Source organism: Mastomys coucha, unplaced genomic scaffold (genome assembly GCF_008632895.1).
Source record: "Mastomys coucha isolate ucsf_1 unplaced genomic scaffold, UCSF_Mcou_1 pScaffold15, whole genome shotgun sequence".
Lineage (NCBI taxonomy): Eukaryota > Metazoa > Chordata > Mammalia > Rodentia > Muridae > Mastomys > Mastomys coucha.
Window position 1 is genome coordinate 28,898,584 of NW_022196897.1, and position 21,204 is coordinate 28,919,787.

At 35.1% G+C, this 21,204-nt stretch overlaps 1 protein-coding gene across 7 annotated transcripts in view; it reads right to left on the reverse strand.

The window, feature by feature from the left end:
- Lrp1b (LDL receptor related protein 1B) overlaps positions 1-21,204 on the reverse strand; it is a 1,939,581-nt gene that overhangs the window by 647,713 nt on the left and 1,270,664 nt on the right. For all 7 annotated transcript variants that reach the window (XM_031370139.1, XM_031370141.1, XM_031370138.1 and 4 more), the window contains 2 exons: positions 5,520-5,717; positions 3,998-4,202 (listed from right to left, as the gene is read on the reverse strand). In XM_031370139.1, coding sequence (XP_031225999.1) covers positions 3,998-4,202; positions 5,520-5,717 — 403 coding nt within the window. The remainder of the gene's footprint in view (positions 1-3,997; positions 4,203-5,519; positions 5,718-21,204) is intronic.

The following is a 21,204-nucleotide window of genomic DNA, read 5'->3' on the forward strand; positions in this document are numbered from 1 at the left end:
TTGTTTTTAATAGCTGAGTAGTACTCCATTGTGTAGATGTACCACAATTTCTGTATCCACTCCTCCTCATATATTAAATACAGAAGTGGAAGAGCTGATCTCTAAGACTGATCTGTAAGAACCCAGCATGAGGGTGGTGGGGTTTGTGGACACTGGAAGACTTCACACATTCAACTGCTGGCCACTCACAGTAAGGTGTTGCACAGGTTCACATCTTCCTTAAGAGTACTTCAGCAATAACTTCAACTTAAAATGAGATGAAAGAAAGAACTGGCCCTTCTCTAAGAGCCACATGACCATCTGTGGATTGCTTGTCACTTAAGAGACTGCACATTAGGATTGTGGAGGGAGATAGTCATGTTTTAAAAAGTGCAATGAAGGTCAATATTTGTGAAAATACTACTATTATTTATCATCTGTGATATGTGTCACATAGATTTTCTGTGTGACATGAGATAAGCATTTTTCATATGGCTGATGTTATGAGTCATTTACTTGATTTCTGTCACGTACTGAGCAAAGTGGCTAATGACAAGCCTTTCATTTCATTTGTTATTGAAAACAAATTTTATAGCATTTCTCATGAGCTTTCCTTTTCTGTGTGTTTGAGTCCCTTAAGGTGCTATGTAAACAAAGCCAGCACAAGGCATACATTATTGGACACCTTTATATGCTCTAAGATCTGTGATGGACTTTAGACTTTGAAGTAAAGTTTCTTGCCATGAGAAAGATTTTGGTCTCATAAAAATATAAAATTATGTATTCAAGTCATATTTCTCACCAAATCCAGGGAAACTTTTCTAAAATAAAGAGTTTCAAAGAAAGCTTAAATTATTTTAGAGCTCATATCAATAGGTTCAAATTTCTTCAGATTTCATGAAAGTCTTGAGAAATAAATAGTAACATCTCTTTTCTATAACTACAAAATTATAAATTAAGTTTATGTAATTTTATTTTACATTGTTAGTTTTCCTGGTTAGTTTGAATTTGCAACATGCTTGTGCATGTGTGCATGAGTGAGTATACTCCTTTGTATGTGCTGCATGTTTGAGAATGTGATTGTTTAGTATATGCTTTGTGTATGAGTATATATGTGTGTGTGGGTAGTGTAGTATGTGCTGTTCATGCTTGTGCTGTATATTGTGTGTGTATTGTTTTATATGCTGTATGGGTGTACACATATATGTGTCTGTGCTATGTATGCTGTAAGTATGAGTTGGTATGTGTATGTGTTTATGTTGTATATGCTGCATATGTGATTACTGTTCTTATGTTTTCATTTTAAGATACGAAAACTCCAATCCTTGAAGTCTCAGAAGGTTTCACTAAAATGCCCAATAATGTTGGCACTATTTAAACATTGATCTAAAATTAACATGTAATTGCTATGGCTTTGATATAAGGTGGTCAATGAATTTCCATAATAACTATTTTATGATTCCATTAAAAAAATACTTTCAGTAAAAATACTCTCAAATCTGGCCAGCCACACCTGTCAGTTAGCTTTCTAAGGAGTAGAAAGCCATAGAGTTCTCTGCTCATTTATGTCAGAAACAGTTTGAGACATGTTTTTGCCCTGTTTCATTTTATTCTTTTAATAACCTAACTAATGCTGTGATTACATTAATTAGCCTACAATGTCATAGTCAAACTTAGTGTTAGAAAAAATTCTCTCTTGGAGGACTTTTATACAGGTCCTTCTACACATGACTTAGCCCTCTATCAGCAGTTGACTCTCATAGGAGCCTTTCAGTTACTGAAATACTGTTTGGTATTTTCACTTAGTTTGTGTGTTCTTTGTGCTTCTGTTTCCTTTCTTCTTTTAGAGTTGTATATTGAGGAAGGAGAGAGAGAGAGAGAGAAATAAGCTTACCCTCCTAGTAAATACCATGCTACAATGCTTAGGACATGAAATATCTCAAATTTACTGACTTTACACATCATCTCTGAAGCTTCCTTTCTCTGTTGTATTTCTTTCTTTCTTACAATCTGCACCTTGGGAAATGCTCTCATTTTCTTCCATATGTTGGAACACATACTACAAATGTATCTCAACCCAACAGATCACTTTTTGTTATGTTGAAAGTTTCTCATGACTTATTATTTCCACAGCTCTGGCAGATGTTATGGCAGTAGCTTCCTATCAGTAAGGGTCACAATGGGAATCCTGAGCTGGAAGCTTGATGAGCAGAACAGGGCTAAGGTCCTTGGACTTGTGGCACAGATATTTGAAACTAAGAGCCTTCCTCCTTTAACTTCACAGCTCTTTTCAGGTGAGCTGCTACCACAGTAGGTAAGGAAGAAAGTATGCAAGGCAGAATATAGACTAAGGAAAACGTCTCTGGGATAAAAGAAACACCACCTCTCAGTTCACCAACCTCAGCTGTTCCAATTTGAAAAGGAGCGAGAAATGCATGGTTTCAAGTAAAATTCTCCAATATTTGAAGTATTTTGATGGTTTTGAAGCATATTTTAAACCACATAGAAGACAAACCGTCCTGCCAAAGTAGTTAATTTAGTATCTTTTCTCCTGGAAAGCTGTTCACTGTTTAAATGGAATGTCTACACTGGGGAAAGGAAAAAGGTATCCTTGTTTACTGGTGTTTAAGTATTTGGAATAAAACACAGCAGCAGCAAAATATGGGTAGGAAACTCAACAAAATCAAGGGTGAGAGGCAGCAATTTCACCTAGGCTCACGCAGAGTTATGATTCCTGAACTTTGAATTTACAATATAGAGCTACAAATAACCCTTTACAAATATTTTGCAGACTTGACAAAGCCTTCGATCTACAAACTCCTTACCAGAGAAATAAATAATTCACATGAATTTAGTGGTATTCCCTCATGTTGCCTGAATATTTCTTTCCCCTATAGAATCTCTTGTATTCCAAAGCTAAAGATGATACCTTAGAGGTCACACATTTGCTCTCTCCAGAGAACAAGTGACTGGGCAGGAATTAGAACTCACTAAAATTTAAAATTAAAATTTTAAAAGAAAGCCTGGTGCTTTTCTTCTGCAGCTTAGAAAAATGAGCACACAGAGGACAAGGCAGGCAACAGCCCGAGTCACTCAACATTTAACATTGTTTTCCAGAATCAGTTCTTTCCTCTCTCAAAACTTCCCAATAGTCAGCATCTCACTGCTAGACTCTTTTAAGCCTATTTCAATTTCCTTTTCAATTGACTCTAAGAACACACAAAATAAATAAAGGGTGAGGTGGTTAACATCTGTGACTATTCCGAACAAAGACTGGCCCTGGGGTTTATAGCCATTAGAACAAAATTACAGCATCTCTGGGGCAAAGCAAAGTGAAATTCATTAAATTACTGCTTTGGAAAAGAGCTGCAATTCTTTCCAATAGTGCTTCCTGCCCATATTTGATAGGAAGATAGATTCTGCTTCAGAAAATATCTGAGTAAGGAACCCTGTAAGCAAAGCTTTACTAATGTGCTCATACTTGCTGCTATATATAGTATTATGTGTGTCTACACAGGTACCTAGACAGAAATATACTGATGTGCAAAATAAGCATTTTTACCTCCTTACTTAGAATTTCTATGAGAAGGAGAAACTGTAAAAGGTACATTTCTTCTAGCTTAGCTAATGAGGAGAGTGACCCTGTAGGAGGACCAGCAGTCTCAATTAACCTGGTCCCCCGAGATCTCTCAAACACTGGACTACCAACCAGGCAGCATATACCAGCTGATATGAGGCCCCCAACACATATGCAGCAGAGGACTGCCATGTTCGGGTTCAGTCAGAAAAGATGAACCTAACTCTCAAGAGACTGGAAGCCCCAGGGAGTTTAGAAGCTTGGTGGGGTATGGGGTGGGTGGTGTGGACATCTCCGTGGAGACAGCAGGGTGAGGAGGAGGTATGGTATGTAGAATAGTCAGAGGGTGGGCCAGGAGGGGAATAAAATCTGGAGTGTAAAAAATAAATAAATAAATAAATAAATAAATAAATACAATTTTTAAAAACGTATATTTCTTACCCATATCGTGGATCCAGTGCTATGGCCCTGGGATGTTCCATAGCTCCTGCTATTAGTGTAGCCCTCAGAGAACCATCAAGTTTAGACACTTCAATTTGGTCCAGATTGCTGTCTATCCAATATATGTTGCCTGCTATCCAGTCAACTGTCAGGCCTTCTGGGGTTGCCAAGCCGTGTTCCACAACCACTTCTATGGCACTGACACCTGTGAAGAAGAGGAAGCCAACATGCACAGCCATTCAAAGAAGGTACAGATGCCAAGCCTGCTTATGGTCACAGCATAAAGTGCCCCAGTTTTGACGGTCCTAATAGAAAATGAAGCTCAGTAAGGAAAACCAATAGCAATAATTATAGTAACTATACATCCTTACCAGAACTTTTCACTCTCACAAACACTTCCAGAAATTTTGTTAAACACTGAGGTGATAGCAGTATGAGTTACAAAATAGTTACTTCTTGCTTAGGGCCTTCCTAGCAGAACAAGAGACTGATTAAAACAATAAATTATGGTTGGACAGAATGGGACAACGTAATTAAGAGGCTGTCCTTCAAAGGGAGAAGTAACAAGAAAATGTTTATGTGTATTAACATGCACTGTGCATAATAGCTACCTTTATTTTCTGTCTTTGGTAAAACCTCAGTTAATCTCAGCATTTTCACATATAACTTCAGCCAACTTAAGCTCTAAGTCTTCTCTGGGTCATGAGATAGGTAGCAGGTCAAAAGGATGCAGTTAATAGGGAAAGTTGTTAGCATGGGATACATGAAAATCAGTAGTTGGTTAATGTCTGCCAAATTTCGTATTTGTCTGCTACTTAAAGAAAAAACAAAACCCAATTATTTTACGTCTATTTCTAATGCTATACTTCATGACACTGTCAGTAGTTTTCATCATAAACTTTAAGTAGTTACAAAGCTTGTTCTCTAAAATTTCTATTTTTAATCACTACATAAACAAAATATACAGGAGACATTTTTCATATTTTAAGTAAAAAGTACAGAACAATACATATTTTGAAATTGCAATGGTGATTTCAAGAGAAATTAGTAATTTGATAGCAGTTACAAATACAAAGTCACAAAATAAAAGGAAAACACCATATAGCTTTAGCTAAAACAATAATGCTCATTAGACAAAAGAATTAAGTTTAATTATACCAAAGTACAGTTAATATATTTGAAAATATATTTTTAATTACATTGAAATGTGTTAACCAAATTAAAATTAGCTACATAAACTCCAAAATCAAATTAGTAGTATGTAGAAACCTATCTTTTGTTTTCTAATAGGAGATAAATTTTCTTTTCCACAAGTTTCTGGAAAATTGAATAACAGACAATAGCTGAGTAGTCTTGGCCTGACCACTTCTCTTCTCTGGAATGTATTCGTATATGTACAACTCTTCAATTTTTATGTGTACAGAGATGACTCCCAATGAAAAATTAATTAAAACCTTTTCTGATGCTATATATTGCTATTCAAAATTAACTTCATCATCCAGTCAAAGTATAATACACATACCTCCACTCTCTGACAGCTTTCCCCTGTATATTCTGTCTTCCACAACATCTGTCCAATAAAGTAAGCTTTGATTGAAGTGAAAATCAAGTGCTATGGTATTTCTTAGTCCAGGAACAAGTAGGCTGTAGTCTGCTTTATGTAGATCAATCCTTCGAATTTCATGGCGTATAGAAAAGATGATGAATGCCTCAAAAGAATCTGCAAATAAATGTACTTTAGCAGAATTAAGAAAATAAATTCACTTTGTATAAGTTAAATAAAATTCTCTAGACAAACGTAAATTTATTAACTTTCTTATTGGATGTAAGGCCCACTCCATTAGAGCCAAACAATATCGGCCATTGTTAAAATTGTTTTTTACTTAGAGCCAGAGAAGCCATAAGCCATAAAGGAAAGTACCTGGTTCTATTATTCTGTTGAACAGACATAGCAAAATGATTTCTAATGACTTATTGTTATACTTATAGGGGAGAGAATCTCTCAACCTCCTTCACAGAAACTTGTACTTGCTGGACATACCAATTAACACAGGGAACCCCACATAATTGGACAATGAGTAGAGAATAAGTGATTGTGAAATATACAGCCATAAATGGAAAAGACTCATTATACTCCACATATCTCAAGTATCATTGCAGAGGAGGTGTCAGCAAGATTATGAGAGTTAGATGTGGTTGATAAAATTAAGGGAACAATGTTTACTAGACCCAGACACAACAGAGCAAGTTGTACATATGAACCCACAGCAATGGTTCCAGAATGTGAAAGATCTCAAAAAACTTCAGGCAAATAAATGCCGGCATAGATGAGAAAAGGTTAAGCATGAGGTTAAGCATAAGCTGAGGTAAGGCACAATAAGTTATTTTAAGGATGTAGCCACAGGGAGGTTGACTGCATGCCAGGACAGATCCCAATCCCAAGGACTAGCGGGACAATACAAACTAGACTTGATGAGGAAGGAAAGGAAATGAAGGGAAAGGAGAGGGGAGGGGAGGGGGAGCAGAGTGGAAGAGAAAAGAAGGAAGGCAAAAGAAGAAATCTCAAAGATGGATAAAAGAGGATGGGAGGTGGAAGGGAAAGTTAGGGAGGAATTGGAGATGAATGTTCAAATATTTCCAAAGAATTAATAAAACACATATATTGATGTTGGAACTCTTACACCAAAGAAACAGTTTCTATTTATCTCAAACTTAAAAACAACTTTAAAACTTTAGATTTCTATTCAGTTACATGAGGTGATAGTTTGCTTTTTCTTCTTTAATTCCATACAGTTGAAAAATTCATCTGATCAAAAAAATGTAGGAAGAGAAATTTTCTGTGAAATTTCTACACTGTGAAATTTTCTAATTTTTTGGCATGTTTGGTGACAATCCAAAGTACACAAGGGAATACAATGCTAACAGAAATGATGAAGAAAATCCAGAATTTGAAAATGGAATTTAATAAAAATATAGAAACATTGAAAAGAACTAAGGCTGAAATGAGAATGGAATTTAAAAGCCAATGACTCAACTAGAAAATTCAAGGGAAAGTCGTATAAGTAGAATGAATCAAACAGATGGTAGATTATCAGGATTCAAACACAAAGTATAGGAATCTAGACCAAATAAGTAAAGAAAATTACAAATAAAAAAAAGGGGGGGTGAAGGCAGGAGGAACATGCAGGAAACGAGCAACACCATGAATTATAGTAATAGATAAGAAAATCCCTAGTTAATGCTATGTAGATCAATTCTTCTACAAGATCATATAAACAAACTTTCCCATATGAAGGACTTACTCATAGATACAAGAATTGCTTAGAACATTACATAGACAAGACCAGAAAAGAAACTCCCTACATCATTTAAATCCCTGGTCGAAGGATGGGGCCCACCTCAAAGTTTTTAACCCAGAAATGTTCCTGTCCAAAAGAAAGACAAGAACAATATGTTTCCCCTCATTAAGGAAGTGTCTCTTCACAACACAGGCAAACCATTCTAGAAAAGAACAACAGAACAAAATGCAGAAGACAAATGAGTATGTTGTGCCCAGTCCCAACTGACATGGTATATATACAATGCAACTTCTTCACCTGTGGCTAGTGTTTTATAGAGGAGGAGAAGCTGGAAAGATTATAAGAACCTTAGGATTATGTCTCCTAAAAAAAGTCACAGAAGCTAAATTTATGAAGTCTTAGCAACACAGCTGCTTAAATAACATCTGAACCATGACACCAAGAGACATGCTAGTGGGGAGGTGGGAACCTCATAAGGTTTCAATGCAAGACAATAACTACAGTCAACTATGGAACACTGACAGAAGGAAAAATGGTCTCCCCAGACAAGAGCACATCCAACAGCAAATGTCAACTCTAAGACCATATACATACAAGTAACATTATGCTGATTGAGAAGTTTGTATATATACACACACATACAAACATAGACACACACACACACTCACATGTGCACATGTGTGTGTATCTGTGTGTGTGTGCGCATGTGTGCACGTGAGTAAGCATAAGAATAACTAAAGAAAAAAGATACCATGAACCATGAACTTCAGAAAGATCACATGAAAAGAGAAATAAACTAAAGCAATTAAAGGGAGGAAAGAGAAATGCAGAAAGAATGTATTTTTGTTTTAAATTTAAAAATCAGAAAAAAAATTGAAAATAATATAGTGAGGGAGAGATGACAGAGATTGCTACTCAATCATAAAAATCAGAGTTTCATCCCAATAAATCAAGGTAGCAGTTCACTAAAACATTTGACCCCAGCCATAAGGAACCTGATGATCTTTTTCTGTATAAAAATCAAAAAATAAGTTATGATTCTACTCCAAGTCTACTTTAAGCAAGCATGGAAGGAAAAACTAGAAACATATAACAATAAACATGAGTTCCTTTTCAAATTTTCTGGATAAGTCTTTTGTTACCTGTTGTACTGGCAGGTTTTGTGTGTTGACTTGACACAAGGTGGAATTATCACAGAGAAAGGAGCATCCCTTGAGGAAATGCCTCCATGAGATCCAGCTGTAAGGCATTTTCTTAATTAGTGATCAAGGGGGGAGGGCAGTGCCTAGCCCATTGTGAGTAGTGCCATCCCTGGGCTATTAGCCTTGGGTTCTATAAGGAAGCAAGCTGAGCAAACCAGGGGAAGAAAGACAGTAAGCAGCGTTCCTCCATGCCTTCTGCATCCACTTTTGCCTCCAAATTCCTACCCCGTGTGAATTCCTGTCCTGAATTCCTTTAGTAATGAACAGCAATGTGGAAGTATAAGCTGAATGAACTCTTTCCTCCCCAACTTGCTTCTTGGTCATGATGTTTTTATCCAGGAATAGAGACCCTGACTAAGACACCTGTAAATTAGTAAACTTGTATTATCAATCTCAGCATGTGTCTAGCCTAGTTCTAATCATTTCTTTTTATAATTAATTTGATTTTAAAATGATTTCTATGAGATGAATGCCCATTTTGAAGTATAGCTATATGCTCTCTAAGACTTTGCCCATTTTCATGTCAATATAGTTTCCCTTATGTAAATTTTTGATTGCTCAAGTCTAAGCTAGTTCTTTGTATATTGGCTCGCATAATCTCTCTACCCAGAGGGATATAATCAGACAGGAGTGAAGTCAATATGAGACAACTAAAATAATCTCATTTTCCTATGGCTACACATCTCTACGCTTAATGTTGGTAATGTTCAAGTTCTGGGAATTTAAACTATTGTAGAAAAGAAAAGTAGTCACAGAGAATGAAGCAAAAAAGACCTGTGGAGGCTATAACCACTCAAGAACTGAATTTATAATCCAAACTAATTCATTTAAACTGAATCTCTATCAGTGGCAACATAATCTACTTTCCTGACTCATCTCATTTGCTCTGAGGACTCTTTCCTGTTCAAGTCCTTAATAAAGGTCCAGTACCTATTCTTAGGGAACATGATAGCCTCTATTCTATCTGTGACATATTTCTAAATTGGTACTTAGTGCTTCATTATTTCTTTTCCCTGACGGGTTGTAAGCTGTGTTTGCACAGTAATTTTCTCTCTGTTTTGTTTGTCTGTCTATCTATCTGTCTGTCTACTCATTATAAACAAGATGTCTTTTATCCTGGGATGTCCAGTACTAGCCCAGTACTAGCTCTTAGGTACAAAATGATTTGTAGAGGTCCTTTCACATGTTTCTTTCCTTTTTTTTTTTTTAACTCTTCATGAACATTTTATACCAAGCTTCTTTTATCCAGTACAATAAATAAATCAACATGAACAGGAACAGATTTCAACTTGTAGGTACCCATAGCCAGTGCAGGAGGCAAGCCAAGCAAGAAAGATTGTCACAGAGAGGAGAGCCAAATCCAGCCTCATACTGAGGGTATATGCAAGTAACTACAGAGTTGTGAGCAGCAGTAGATGTGTGGTTGTGGCCACTACTTTTGTACTGTACTCTGGTCTTTATTCCACAACATTAGTGTAATAATAGCTAACTGATACTATGGAAATTAAGCATTCATATACAATAAAAAGTATAAAAATAATCACTTATATCCTGTCATATCCTATCAAAATAGATCCAAAACCCACAAGAAGAAAGCATTTAGGTCCCAAATAATTGTGTCATAGACTTCCCGACTAGGCCACTATAACTCTGCCAATTATTTTCAATAAGTTCTATTGTGTAACAGGCTGACACAAATGTGTCAGAGACCAACACACTCTTAAATTAAAATAGCCAGTTGTATTTAAGTGTGACTAGCCGGGACCTGGACTTGCTTGCTGCTGCACAGATTAAAAAGTGCCAATAAGCTTGCTTGCTCATTCACTCTTTCATTTTCTTTCTTCCTTTCTCTTTCTCTCTGTTTTAATTTTTTTGATTCTTGATTGTGTGTGTGTGTGTGTGTGTGTTTGTGTGTATGATTTTGTATATCATGCATTTTCTTATAGATGTGTATACTGCTGCACAGAGGTACATGCACATTTATACATGGATGTGGAGACCAGAAATCAATGCCAAGGGTGTTTCTTGATTATTGTCTGTAGTATTAATTGAAAGACAGACTGATACTCAACCTGGAGATCACTGATTCAGCAGAGTAGCTAACCTGTTGCCTTAAGAACAGAAAAATATGTTTTATTATGTATCAATGCCTTGCCTCATTAGCTCTATGGCAGCCTTTAAAAACAATTGAGCAGAAGCCATGAAAAGGAGCATATGGGTTTGGAGGAAGCCCAGAGCCCAATTCCTAGAGAGTTGTTTATTATAAGAAAAAAAAAATGTCTTTTTAAAGAGATTGTATTGGGAAACCATGTTTCCATACATGAAATATTACAGTTCATATATATATTATATAATATTTTATAAGATATATGTATATATTTATACATACACATATGATACACAAAATATTACAGATATATATACATATACTTTTACATATAATATTTTATATGACATATGTATATAGACACATAATTATATGTATCATATAAAAATTTCAATTTATTTCATATATAACTAAATATAAGATCTAAAGCTATACAACTCTTAAAAGAATTAATACAACTATAATTTACTTACCTTCAATTATAAAAATGTTTATTAATAAATGAACAAATATATTTAATTTTATTAGATTTAAAAATAATTTATTTCAATGGCTCCCATCAAAAGGGTGAGCAGATAGCACAAACAACAGGAGAATGTTTCCCAAACATAGATCTGATGAGAGACTTATATCCAAATAGATAAAGGGGATATAATATATAATGTTGAACATATGGATGCTCTGTTTAAAAGATGTGGTTGGGTATTTTTGTCTGGATAGTGACTGAGTGTTCATGATCATCTAAAAGTATTCCCACAGCATCTGTCAGTAGGTAAACACAAATACAAAGAATGGCAAGAACCTTTTTCATGCTACTTCATAAATGATTACAGTCACAAAGACAGATGCTAAAAGTGTAGACACTGAAACCCTCATATTCAGAGAGTGGAATAGTTAATGAATTAAGCCATTTTTGTGAAGCATTTGATTATTTTTCAATTTTTTAAATATTTCCATATTTAGTTACTATAGGAATTAGCAATTCTAAGCCCATTTATTCACTGAAGACAATTATAAATCCATGTCAATTCAAAACAATTATATGAATATTCATATCAGCATTATTCATAATAACTTCCCAAATGGGAGTAATCCACTTGCCCATCAAGTGGTGAATAAATATACAATGTTGTATTATATAACCATATAAATAGACATTATTCATCCATAAACAAAGCAAGCATTGATGTATGCCAAGTGGAACAAGCCTGAAATCAAAGCACACATATGCGTGATTCTATTTCTAGAAAATATCCAAAGATAGACAAATATATAAAGGCACAAAATAGATTAGGAGTTGTAAGTGAGTGAGGTAGGAACATGAATAAGAATGACTGTTAAAGAAACTGAGTTTTGTTTTGGGATCAATTAAAATATTCTCAGCTTAGAATGCAGTAGCTGTTGATTGTAGTATACTTTAAAATGGTTTATAAAGAGTGTTTCAAATCGCCTGTCACTAAAATATTAATAAATGTGAATTTTTATTAAAGTTTAAAATGGCATATTTACATCCAACTTCACATAGATTCTATGGTTCTTCTGCCTGTAGAATTACTATGAAGGCTTGAAAAGTTCTAAGAACATTTATAAAGGTGCAAATGCAGTCGGCCAGCAACTCAACTGCTTCTTCCAAATGCACTTGTGTCCAATGAATGAGACAGAGAAGTCATTTGTTGTATGGCTACTAGCTCAAAATTGAAATCCTCTTCTAGAGAGAGGAAATCTCATAATGCTCAGAAGAGACATGGAATTAAGCAATAAGTGATGACTTACTGCTGGATTCTTGTTGGAGAACTCCAGAGACTCAGCTTTCCTGAATCGTCATCATGCTAAGATAAGCTTTTTGATGATGTACCTTTGAAGGTTCATCAAGGTAAACCTGAGTAGAATCACTCCCTCTATCTGTCATTAGTTCCCTCTCTGTATGTTTTCATCTCTCTCTGGGAGAAAGTCACACAAACTACGCTTCAAAATAAAGTAAACTCTTAACTCGAAGATAAAGAAAATGAAAAAAAAAGAGTCAAAATAAAATAAAATAAAATAATAGTAAGCATGAAAATAAAGTTTATAAAACAATACAAGAAATATGATTTTCCAAAAAATATTAGAGCTATTTGTTGAAAGGTATAAAAACATAAATAGACCAATAGCAAGATTGGCTTGTATAAAAACAGGTTTTTACATGAGGACTTAAGATTGTGCATACACATAGCTATATGGCTGCCTACATAAAAAGCAAAATAACAAAGGCAAGAATGAACATAGAATGATTATAAATACAGAGATTCAAAAACCATAGAGAATTATCTATTCTTTAGATAAAGATGTTAAGTATTTGATTTTTTTTAAAAGATTTATTTATTTATTTATTATATGTAAGTACACTGTAGCTGCATTCAGACACATCAGAAGAGGGCGTCAGATCTCATTATAGATAGTTGTGAGCCACCATGTGGTTACTGGGATTGGAACTCAGGACCCTTGGAATAGCAGTAAGTGCTCTTACCCACTGAGCCATCTCTCCAGCCCCCAAATATTTGATTTTTAAACTTTAAAACCTAAAAAGTTTCTTCAAAATGAAAAGCTCAATTCAGTCATGAAAATGTAGTATCTAATCCAAAGTGAAAAAAGAGGAAAGAAATAAAGAAGGGGTGGAGAGAAAGACAAACAAAATCAAAAAGGGAAGGAAGTGAGGAAGGGATAGAGAGACAAAGGGAAAGAAGGAGTGAGGGAGGGAAAGATAGAGGGAAAGAAGGAGGGAGAGAGGGAGGAAGGAGGGAAGAGAGGGAGGGAGGGAGGAAGGGAGGGAAGGAAAGAGGAAGGGACGATGGTAGGCCAGTGAGATGACTCACTACATGGAGAAACTTGTAGACAAGTCTGATGACCTGTGTTCCATTTTCTGGACCCACAGAGTGGAAGGGGAGAACTGATATCTCTAACATGTCTAATGAGCTCCACATATATGATGAAAAATAAACAACAAATAAATAAAATGGAAAATTATTATGATATGAAAGAAAAATAGAACGAGCTTCTGCAAATAATGTGTAGAGTGGTAACAGTCCACATGTTTCACTAATCTATAATAAGGTAGCAGTAGAAACTTTAAGGACTAGTATAGGTTTATATTACACACACACACACACACACACACACACACACACACACATTTAATTTGGTGTTTTTTTAAGTTGTTTTAACCTTTTCTTAACTCTTATCTGTGATTGGTGTGTGTGTGTGTCCACTGTCTCAGAGCTTTGTACATGCTGACCAGGTGCTCCCAGCCATACTTCTGCAACTATTTAGAAGTTTAAAACTCACATAAAGCACATCACTTCCCATACAATAGAATTATTCCTAAATATATGAATGTCAACACTGATACCCTCCATGAGGCTTTTTGAAGTAGCTGACTTTATGTTCCCTCTTATGTACAAAATAAAATGAGAATTAGCAAATATGAAAGTGAAATGATAGAACTACAAAGCTAGTGAGAGAGGTTGTGAAGGACTTTTTGCTCCTGCAATCTAGTAGTGTTCATAGTGGAGTAATGATTTGAGAATCATGAGCTCTCATAAGCTGTCCATAAAGATGTGTAGTGTATATCCATATTTCTTGGAAGTATATGATAATAATGAAATAACCTGAACATCTGAAAATATGTATACATTAGAACATGCGGATCAGCTATGCACACTCAGAAGTATATGTATCACATAAATGTGATAAAGCACACCATTGGGAGCAACCTCAAAGCCCTTGGATATGAGGAGGCTAACTGTAGAATGTGGTATATCATTTAAGATGAATAAGTATAACAATAAAAATAACATAAAAAAATCAAAATCCTCTTAGGGAATAAAAATACTCACTTCAGATAACTATAGTAACATAACTTATGTAATTTCAAAAACACAAATAATACTGCCAGGATACGTACAGAAAGGGCTTTAAATTTAGTGAATATTTTATTGCTTTAGAAATATTCTAATTGAAAAGGGTTTTTTTTTCAAATATTTGTATTTGCCATAGCCTTTTTGAGCTGAGAAAACCCCATTTGATAAATATTTACAGGAGCTTGCTTTACTAAGATAAACTACTTTATCAGAGGTCTAAAACCATACTCGTATTTGAATGCTAGTTTAGATAGCTTGTACTAATATATATACTTTTGAGCTTTCTGTGAACATTTTTGATCATTATATCTTCCCTTTGGAAAAGTAAAACTGCAACTAGTAATCCAATATGCTACTTCATAAAATAGTGGGAAACCAAGCCGACTCAATGTTTAGATCCCAATTTATCCAGTGGTTTTTACTTTAGCCAAAAAGTGGTATATGTCATTTTATATATTTATAATTTTGAGACATCCAAACCAATTATTTATATTCATGTTTGTCTCATTTTTGTCAGATACATAGATATATTAACTGTATCTGACACTACCTCATTTGAGAATGTGAAGTAGAATCAGCAGACTATGAAGTAGCCATTCATTTTATCTTAGATTTCTAACAATTCTTCCATTATACATATGCTTAGTTAATAAATGATTGAATTTAGGAGCTCAAGCTTGCATGTTAGTCTTCCTTAATAAGTGCTTGAAATTTTCATGCTTCTGTACAAGAGATGACACTTGAACAAAACAAAATTTATCACAGCCACTCTCTCAATGTAATTCCTTTTTTAAAAGGTTTATTTATTTATTTTATTTAAGTACACTGTAGCTGTCTTCAGATGCACACTGGAAGAGAGAAGAGGGCATCCAATCTCATTACAGAAGGTTGAGAGCACCAAGTGGTTGCTGGGATTTGAACTCAGGACCTTTGGAAGAGCAGTCAGTGCTCTTAACCACTAAGTCATCTCTCTAGCCCCAATTCTTATACACAAAGTGTTTCACACCCACAATGTGAACCACATTTGGTAAATAGTGTTCTGTTTTCTTTTCTCTTTGATTTCCTTTAGGTCCCACTACAAACTTACAAAATAAATGTTATGAGAAAGAATTTGAAATCAGAGAACTGGTTTAAAAAAAGATATCCATGTTTCATTAGACATTTGGGGGTAAATTAGTATTGTACCTGTGCCACTCACAATTCTGTAGGAATAGCTTCCAGTTCGTTGTACTCATAAAACCCCTAAGCAAAGAGTGATGCTATGGTTTCAATTATTTCTCTCTCATTTCAGACTTACTGATTATACTTCTGTTTTTGCAGCTATGGATTTATTTGACTTTATAGGATCCATCTTCACATGCATTTATTTTACAGAGAACACTCTTCTATGGTAGGAAATTGTTTATGATTTCCCAGTCTCATTGTATGTCATTATCTCCTTTTCTATATTCCTCCAACTAGAGCCATCTAGAGAACAAATAATAGTCAAATAATACCGAAAGTGCACTACGTACAAAGTAAGACAGAATAGAATTTATGAAATTAAGAGTAAAATGAGCTTTCAAGTATTACTCAAAATTCTGAATTTAAGCCAAATATACATTTCAAGTTTTAAGTTTTTCTTGATGTTTCACTCCATTTAACTTTCTCCACTTTACAATTATTCTTTCAATATCTCTGCTCTATGTTTTAGTTTATAGATAAAAGCACTCGCCTTTTTTTATATTGACAAATGATTGGAATCTGCACATTATATGTGTTTATGTGTACATATATGACATTGAATGTGTATAGAGGTAGGAAGAAATAGAGAACTCCTCAATGTAAATGTAAAGATAAGAATTCTTGCATTTCCAAGAAATACTCCAGAGGCCTTCAGTAGATTATACTTAATTAATATTAATTAAACAGCAAAAAGGTCTCCATAAGAAAATGACCCCAACCAGTTAACACAAAATATAATAATCAGAGAGATTCTCTAATAGTATACTATGAAAAAAAAATTCATGATACTTCCATATATTAGAAAGAATTTTAAAAAAATGCAAAATAAGAAATATTTGAGAGGTGTCAAAGATGGGAGGACTTAGCAAAGTTATAGTTTGTACAAATGCAACTGTGCAAGCATTCTGAAAACCAGGTGGATTTATTTAGTAGTAATAACTAAGATTATTTATTGATTCAGTAATGTTCATCCAATTATGGTTTAGATATGAGGAGTTTGAGTTTGAATAACTGGGCCCCAGATTGTATCACTGTTCATATGGTTGTAGAATTATTCAAAATGGAATATAGTCAGTAGACATAATTTCTGGCCATCCCACAGCTCCATTTTCTTGTTTGTGCTAATGATATAGATTGATTTGCTGCCGCAATAGCCCATTGTCATGAAAATGTCTACCACCATATCTTTCTCAACTATTATTTGACTATATTTTAATCACAAATCAAAATAAAAGACCTTAAACTTTTAGAATTTCTTTACATTAGTAAGCAAATAACATACAGAGAATTCATAGTTGAGCTGTTCTGATGACAAACCTCGCCACACGTTCTTTAGGCCTTTGGTTCTATTTGCAAGAAGTATGTGGAAGAGTTTAAAGCTACAGTCTTGAGAAGACCTACATAATAATAATAATTAATAGCTTCATGAGCTATTCCAGTGGAGCTATGGAAGAACAGAAGACTGATAGGAAACAGACACACAAACAAAGAAACAAACAACAGACAGTGGAGAACTGGATCATAAAGTTTCAAAAGAGAATGAAGGCTGGGCAGTAGTGGTGCATGGCTTTTATCCTAGAACTTGGGAGGCAGAGGCAGGAAGATTTCTGAGTTCAAGGCCAGCCTGATCTACAGAGTGAGTTCCAGGACAGCCAGGGCTACATAGAGAAACCTTGTCTCAAAAAAACAAAAATAAATAAATAAATAAATAAAATAAATAAAAAAGAGAACAAAGTATACTGAAATGGACCAAAGACTAGTCTTGATGTATTCTAATGATCTGTGTTCTACTTAGATCAGGAGGTTAAATTCAAAAGTGATAAATTTACTAACTTGGTGGAAAATGGAAGCATATTGTTTAGAACAGGGCATAGATACTGTTCATTACTTTTAGCTCAATTTATCATGCACAGACAGAAAATAAAGCATAAAGTTCTGAAAATAAGCAGTTTGATGAGGAAAGGAATCTGAATCTCATTAAAGTTTTACTTAGATTGTACTATAAAAAAGTGGCTACTATTAATAAGAGAGCTTGATACCACAAAAGAGAAATCATACGGTTTTCATTAGTGCAACAGAAAATATATCTGAGTGTGAGCCTGATTCATGGTATTTTCCAGTATGTAAAGAAGACTAATATAAAAAAAATATTCATGTGAAGGAACAGTATCTGAAAAGAAAGATCCTTCAAGGTACTCATCTGGAAAATAGCTCCCTGAGAAAGTATTTTCCCATGATTGGCCATGAAAGCCTCAGAGGCTGCTGAGGCTATGGTTCTCAGTGTCCAGATAACACTTCATATGGAAAACATCTCACTGGGACAGCAGAAGTTGGCATTCTCACATGGGCTTCTTTTACAGGAATAAAGAATACAAGAGTTATGGGGTTCAGAAGGCTGTGCCAAGGTTCCAGATAAAAGCAGAAGATGCCAGCGATGTGTGATAAATAAGGCTGTCAACAAGGAATCCTCCAAGAGTCCATCTTTGCATAAGTTGCAAAGAAGAATTTGGGATATTGGGGTTACCAAAAATATACAACCAAGGCTAATGTCACTTAGGAGACAGGCCTATAGGTAAAACAATAAGTGAATTATCATGATTAGGTTAAATGTAACAGGAGGTCCTATCAACTGTGAGTGGGGTCATACCATGGACATGGATCCTGGGCTTGGGTCTTGCATTGATTAAAGGTAGAAAATGTGCAGTATTTATTGCCCTCTGCTTCTTTACCATAGACATGATGGAAGTAGATGCTTAAAGTTTTTGTTGCCGTGACTCAGTTGCCATGATGGATTACAACTTTAAACTATGATAAACCTTTTCACCCTTTAATTGCTTTTGTTATGTTATTTTATCACCTCAACAGAAACATAGATCAAAACAGTAGCCAACCTAGGAAAAGTGTAGTCAGTGAGTAAACAGGCTCAGATACAACCTGTGCTGCAAGCAACAGGACTGTAGGGTGGTTCTACCAAATCCTGAGGGATCCCCAGTGATGGCAGCACCAAGCATAACATCTGCATATAGAGTCACAGTTTTTAGCATAAGTAGACTTTCATCTTCTCATTAGCATGGTCTTGCCAGGCTGTGAAGAGCTCTTGGTACTACTTCGAGGATATTGGCAAGAATATTTACATTGGGCTAGGACAAGACTCAAGAAGAATACAACTGAGGAATGTGTTTCTTTGTATCTTGATTGTCTTGTTAAGTCACTGAATGCAGCAATCATGAAACCTTTGTTTAAGCCTTTGTTTGTTCCTTGACTATTTTGTCTTTGACCTTAAATTGATCCACTTCTTTGCATTTACCTAGAATGGTACAAAAGCAGACTGGAAAAAAATAAAATAAAGCTACCTCAGCATTTACTAGCGTCATGTTATAATGTTGTCTTTTTTCTTCACTTCCTCCCTAGCGACCCTGTTCACTGACTGAGCTGGCTTGGTGAGGTGGCACCCAAAGTGGGGCTCCAGTAGGAAGGGAACAATGAAGGATACAAGGGGGGGGGGCAGTTGGGGAGGGGAGGAAGCACCTGCAAAGGAATATATAGAAAAGTTGGATCAGAGGGGAGTAAACCCTGTAACAATTGGGCAGGGTAATGGTAGAATGCTTCTTGTATATATGCTTAGAGATAAGCTAAAATCTAGAGGAACAAAGATAATTCCCATAGATGCTTTTGTACTTTGGCCTTTAATTACAGATAGTTTAGACCCTAGACATGAGAGGGAAAACAAATTTCAAAAAAGCCCTATCCAAGAAAGCTTTGGCAAAATAGAAGGAAAATGAAAGTAAGCTGTTCCAGAACTCTCCTAGGGTCAAGAGAAAGTTAAGAGAAATCCTGCTTCCTCTGTTTTTTCCCAATGGGGGAATGCCTCGTTCTGGTTCTTGGTCCCTTACGTAGGATATCTGAGTGCTTTTGGTAGGACTTCTGGTTCTCTTCCCTCTCTGCCTAATGAATGTCCTTGCTGTACCCCTTTGTCCATGTCTGTCAGTTTATGTTTGAGGTTTTGTTGTGTTGCTTGATTGATTCGCTGTTTTATATTCAAAAGAAAGAAATGGTTAAAACTTTATCTGCTGGCCATTCACCTCTTAGAAGTCTCAATTGTCACAAGAAAAACTTGATAAACTGCCATTGGAGTCCTGTACTGTAGCTAGGTGTCTAGCACTGCTGGAAGAGCCCTCCAGGGACCGATTGTCTGTACAAAACAACTGTTCTAAGATCCTATAAGAAAAGAACATCTGCACATTTATAGTAGTATTATTAGTGAAAAGGGATTTGTATTTGACCTAGAATTCATCCTATTCTTTGAATGTACCTAGAATGGTATAAAAGCACACTGGAAAAAAATAAACCCACTTCAGCACTTGCTGGGATCATGTTATAATGTCGAATTGTCTACTTGGCATTTGGATAAGCACTATCACATGAACCAATTATGCATAGTAGATCAGTTGTACACAGTTCACAAGTAATAAAAACAACATTATTATGAATAATGAATTCCTAGTAAATATTATGAATATTATGAATAAGAACATTAATATGATAAATTATTCCATAGGTGATGTCATTTCATAAATTTAAATGTATTAATGCATAAATGGTCTATATTTTATAAGAAAATATCTGATTCAAAGAGGAATGGCCATCTCTTGGTAAACGAAGTAGGCTTTAGAGACCAATTAAAATAAGTGTAGAAATAAGAAGAAGGTTCTACATAAAACAATGTTGGTTCTGTGCTGAGTAGTAAAGGCTTTAATTAAACCATCCCTTCATTCACAGTCTCCAAAAGATAAAGGAAAAATGGGAGGTAAAGAGAGTAATGGATATAAATGTTGTAAAAGAAAAGATAAATGACCTTTTAAAAATAAGATTTCACAACAAGTATGTTATGTGCTGCAAGCTACAAAATTTTATATTGCAAAAGATGTATAAATTATCCAAGTAAAAAAACCTTGGTTAGAAAGGCTTAAAAGAACAAGTTCCTGAAAGTTTGATATTCAAAGGAATTTTGGCAATGTGAGACCTCACAGCATTGAGAAACTATGCACTGGCATCACATCAAAGCTCAACCTTGGAGTAGGAAGAATAAATTTCAACACCTGTTGGGAAACCCTGCTGATTAATGTCATTGTCTATCATGTCTAGATACTTCTTCTGATTATCGATCAAAATGGAGAACTCCCTTTACTAGCAGGACTTCACCTTTTCTGACCTTGTCTGGGGATTCCCCACATCCTCTACCTGAGGAAGGCTAAATGTATAAGTGGTCAAATGGTAAACCTACAAGTTCAACTTTTTCCCCTCTCATATTAGCCCACGCAGAGAATACCTGGGATTCTGGAACACCTCTCCATACCAATGAGGCATGTATAGTATTTTAAACTACAACCATTCGATTCACTCTATGTAGAACTCCTTTCCACTCCCCAAATTTCATATATATCATTGGTTCAACATGAAAAAAGGTAAGTACACAAGC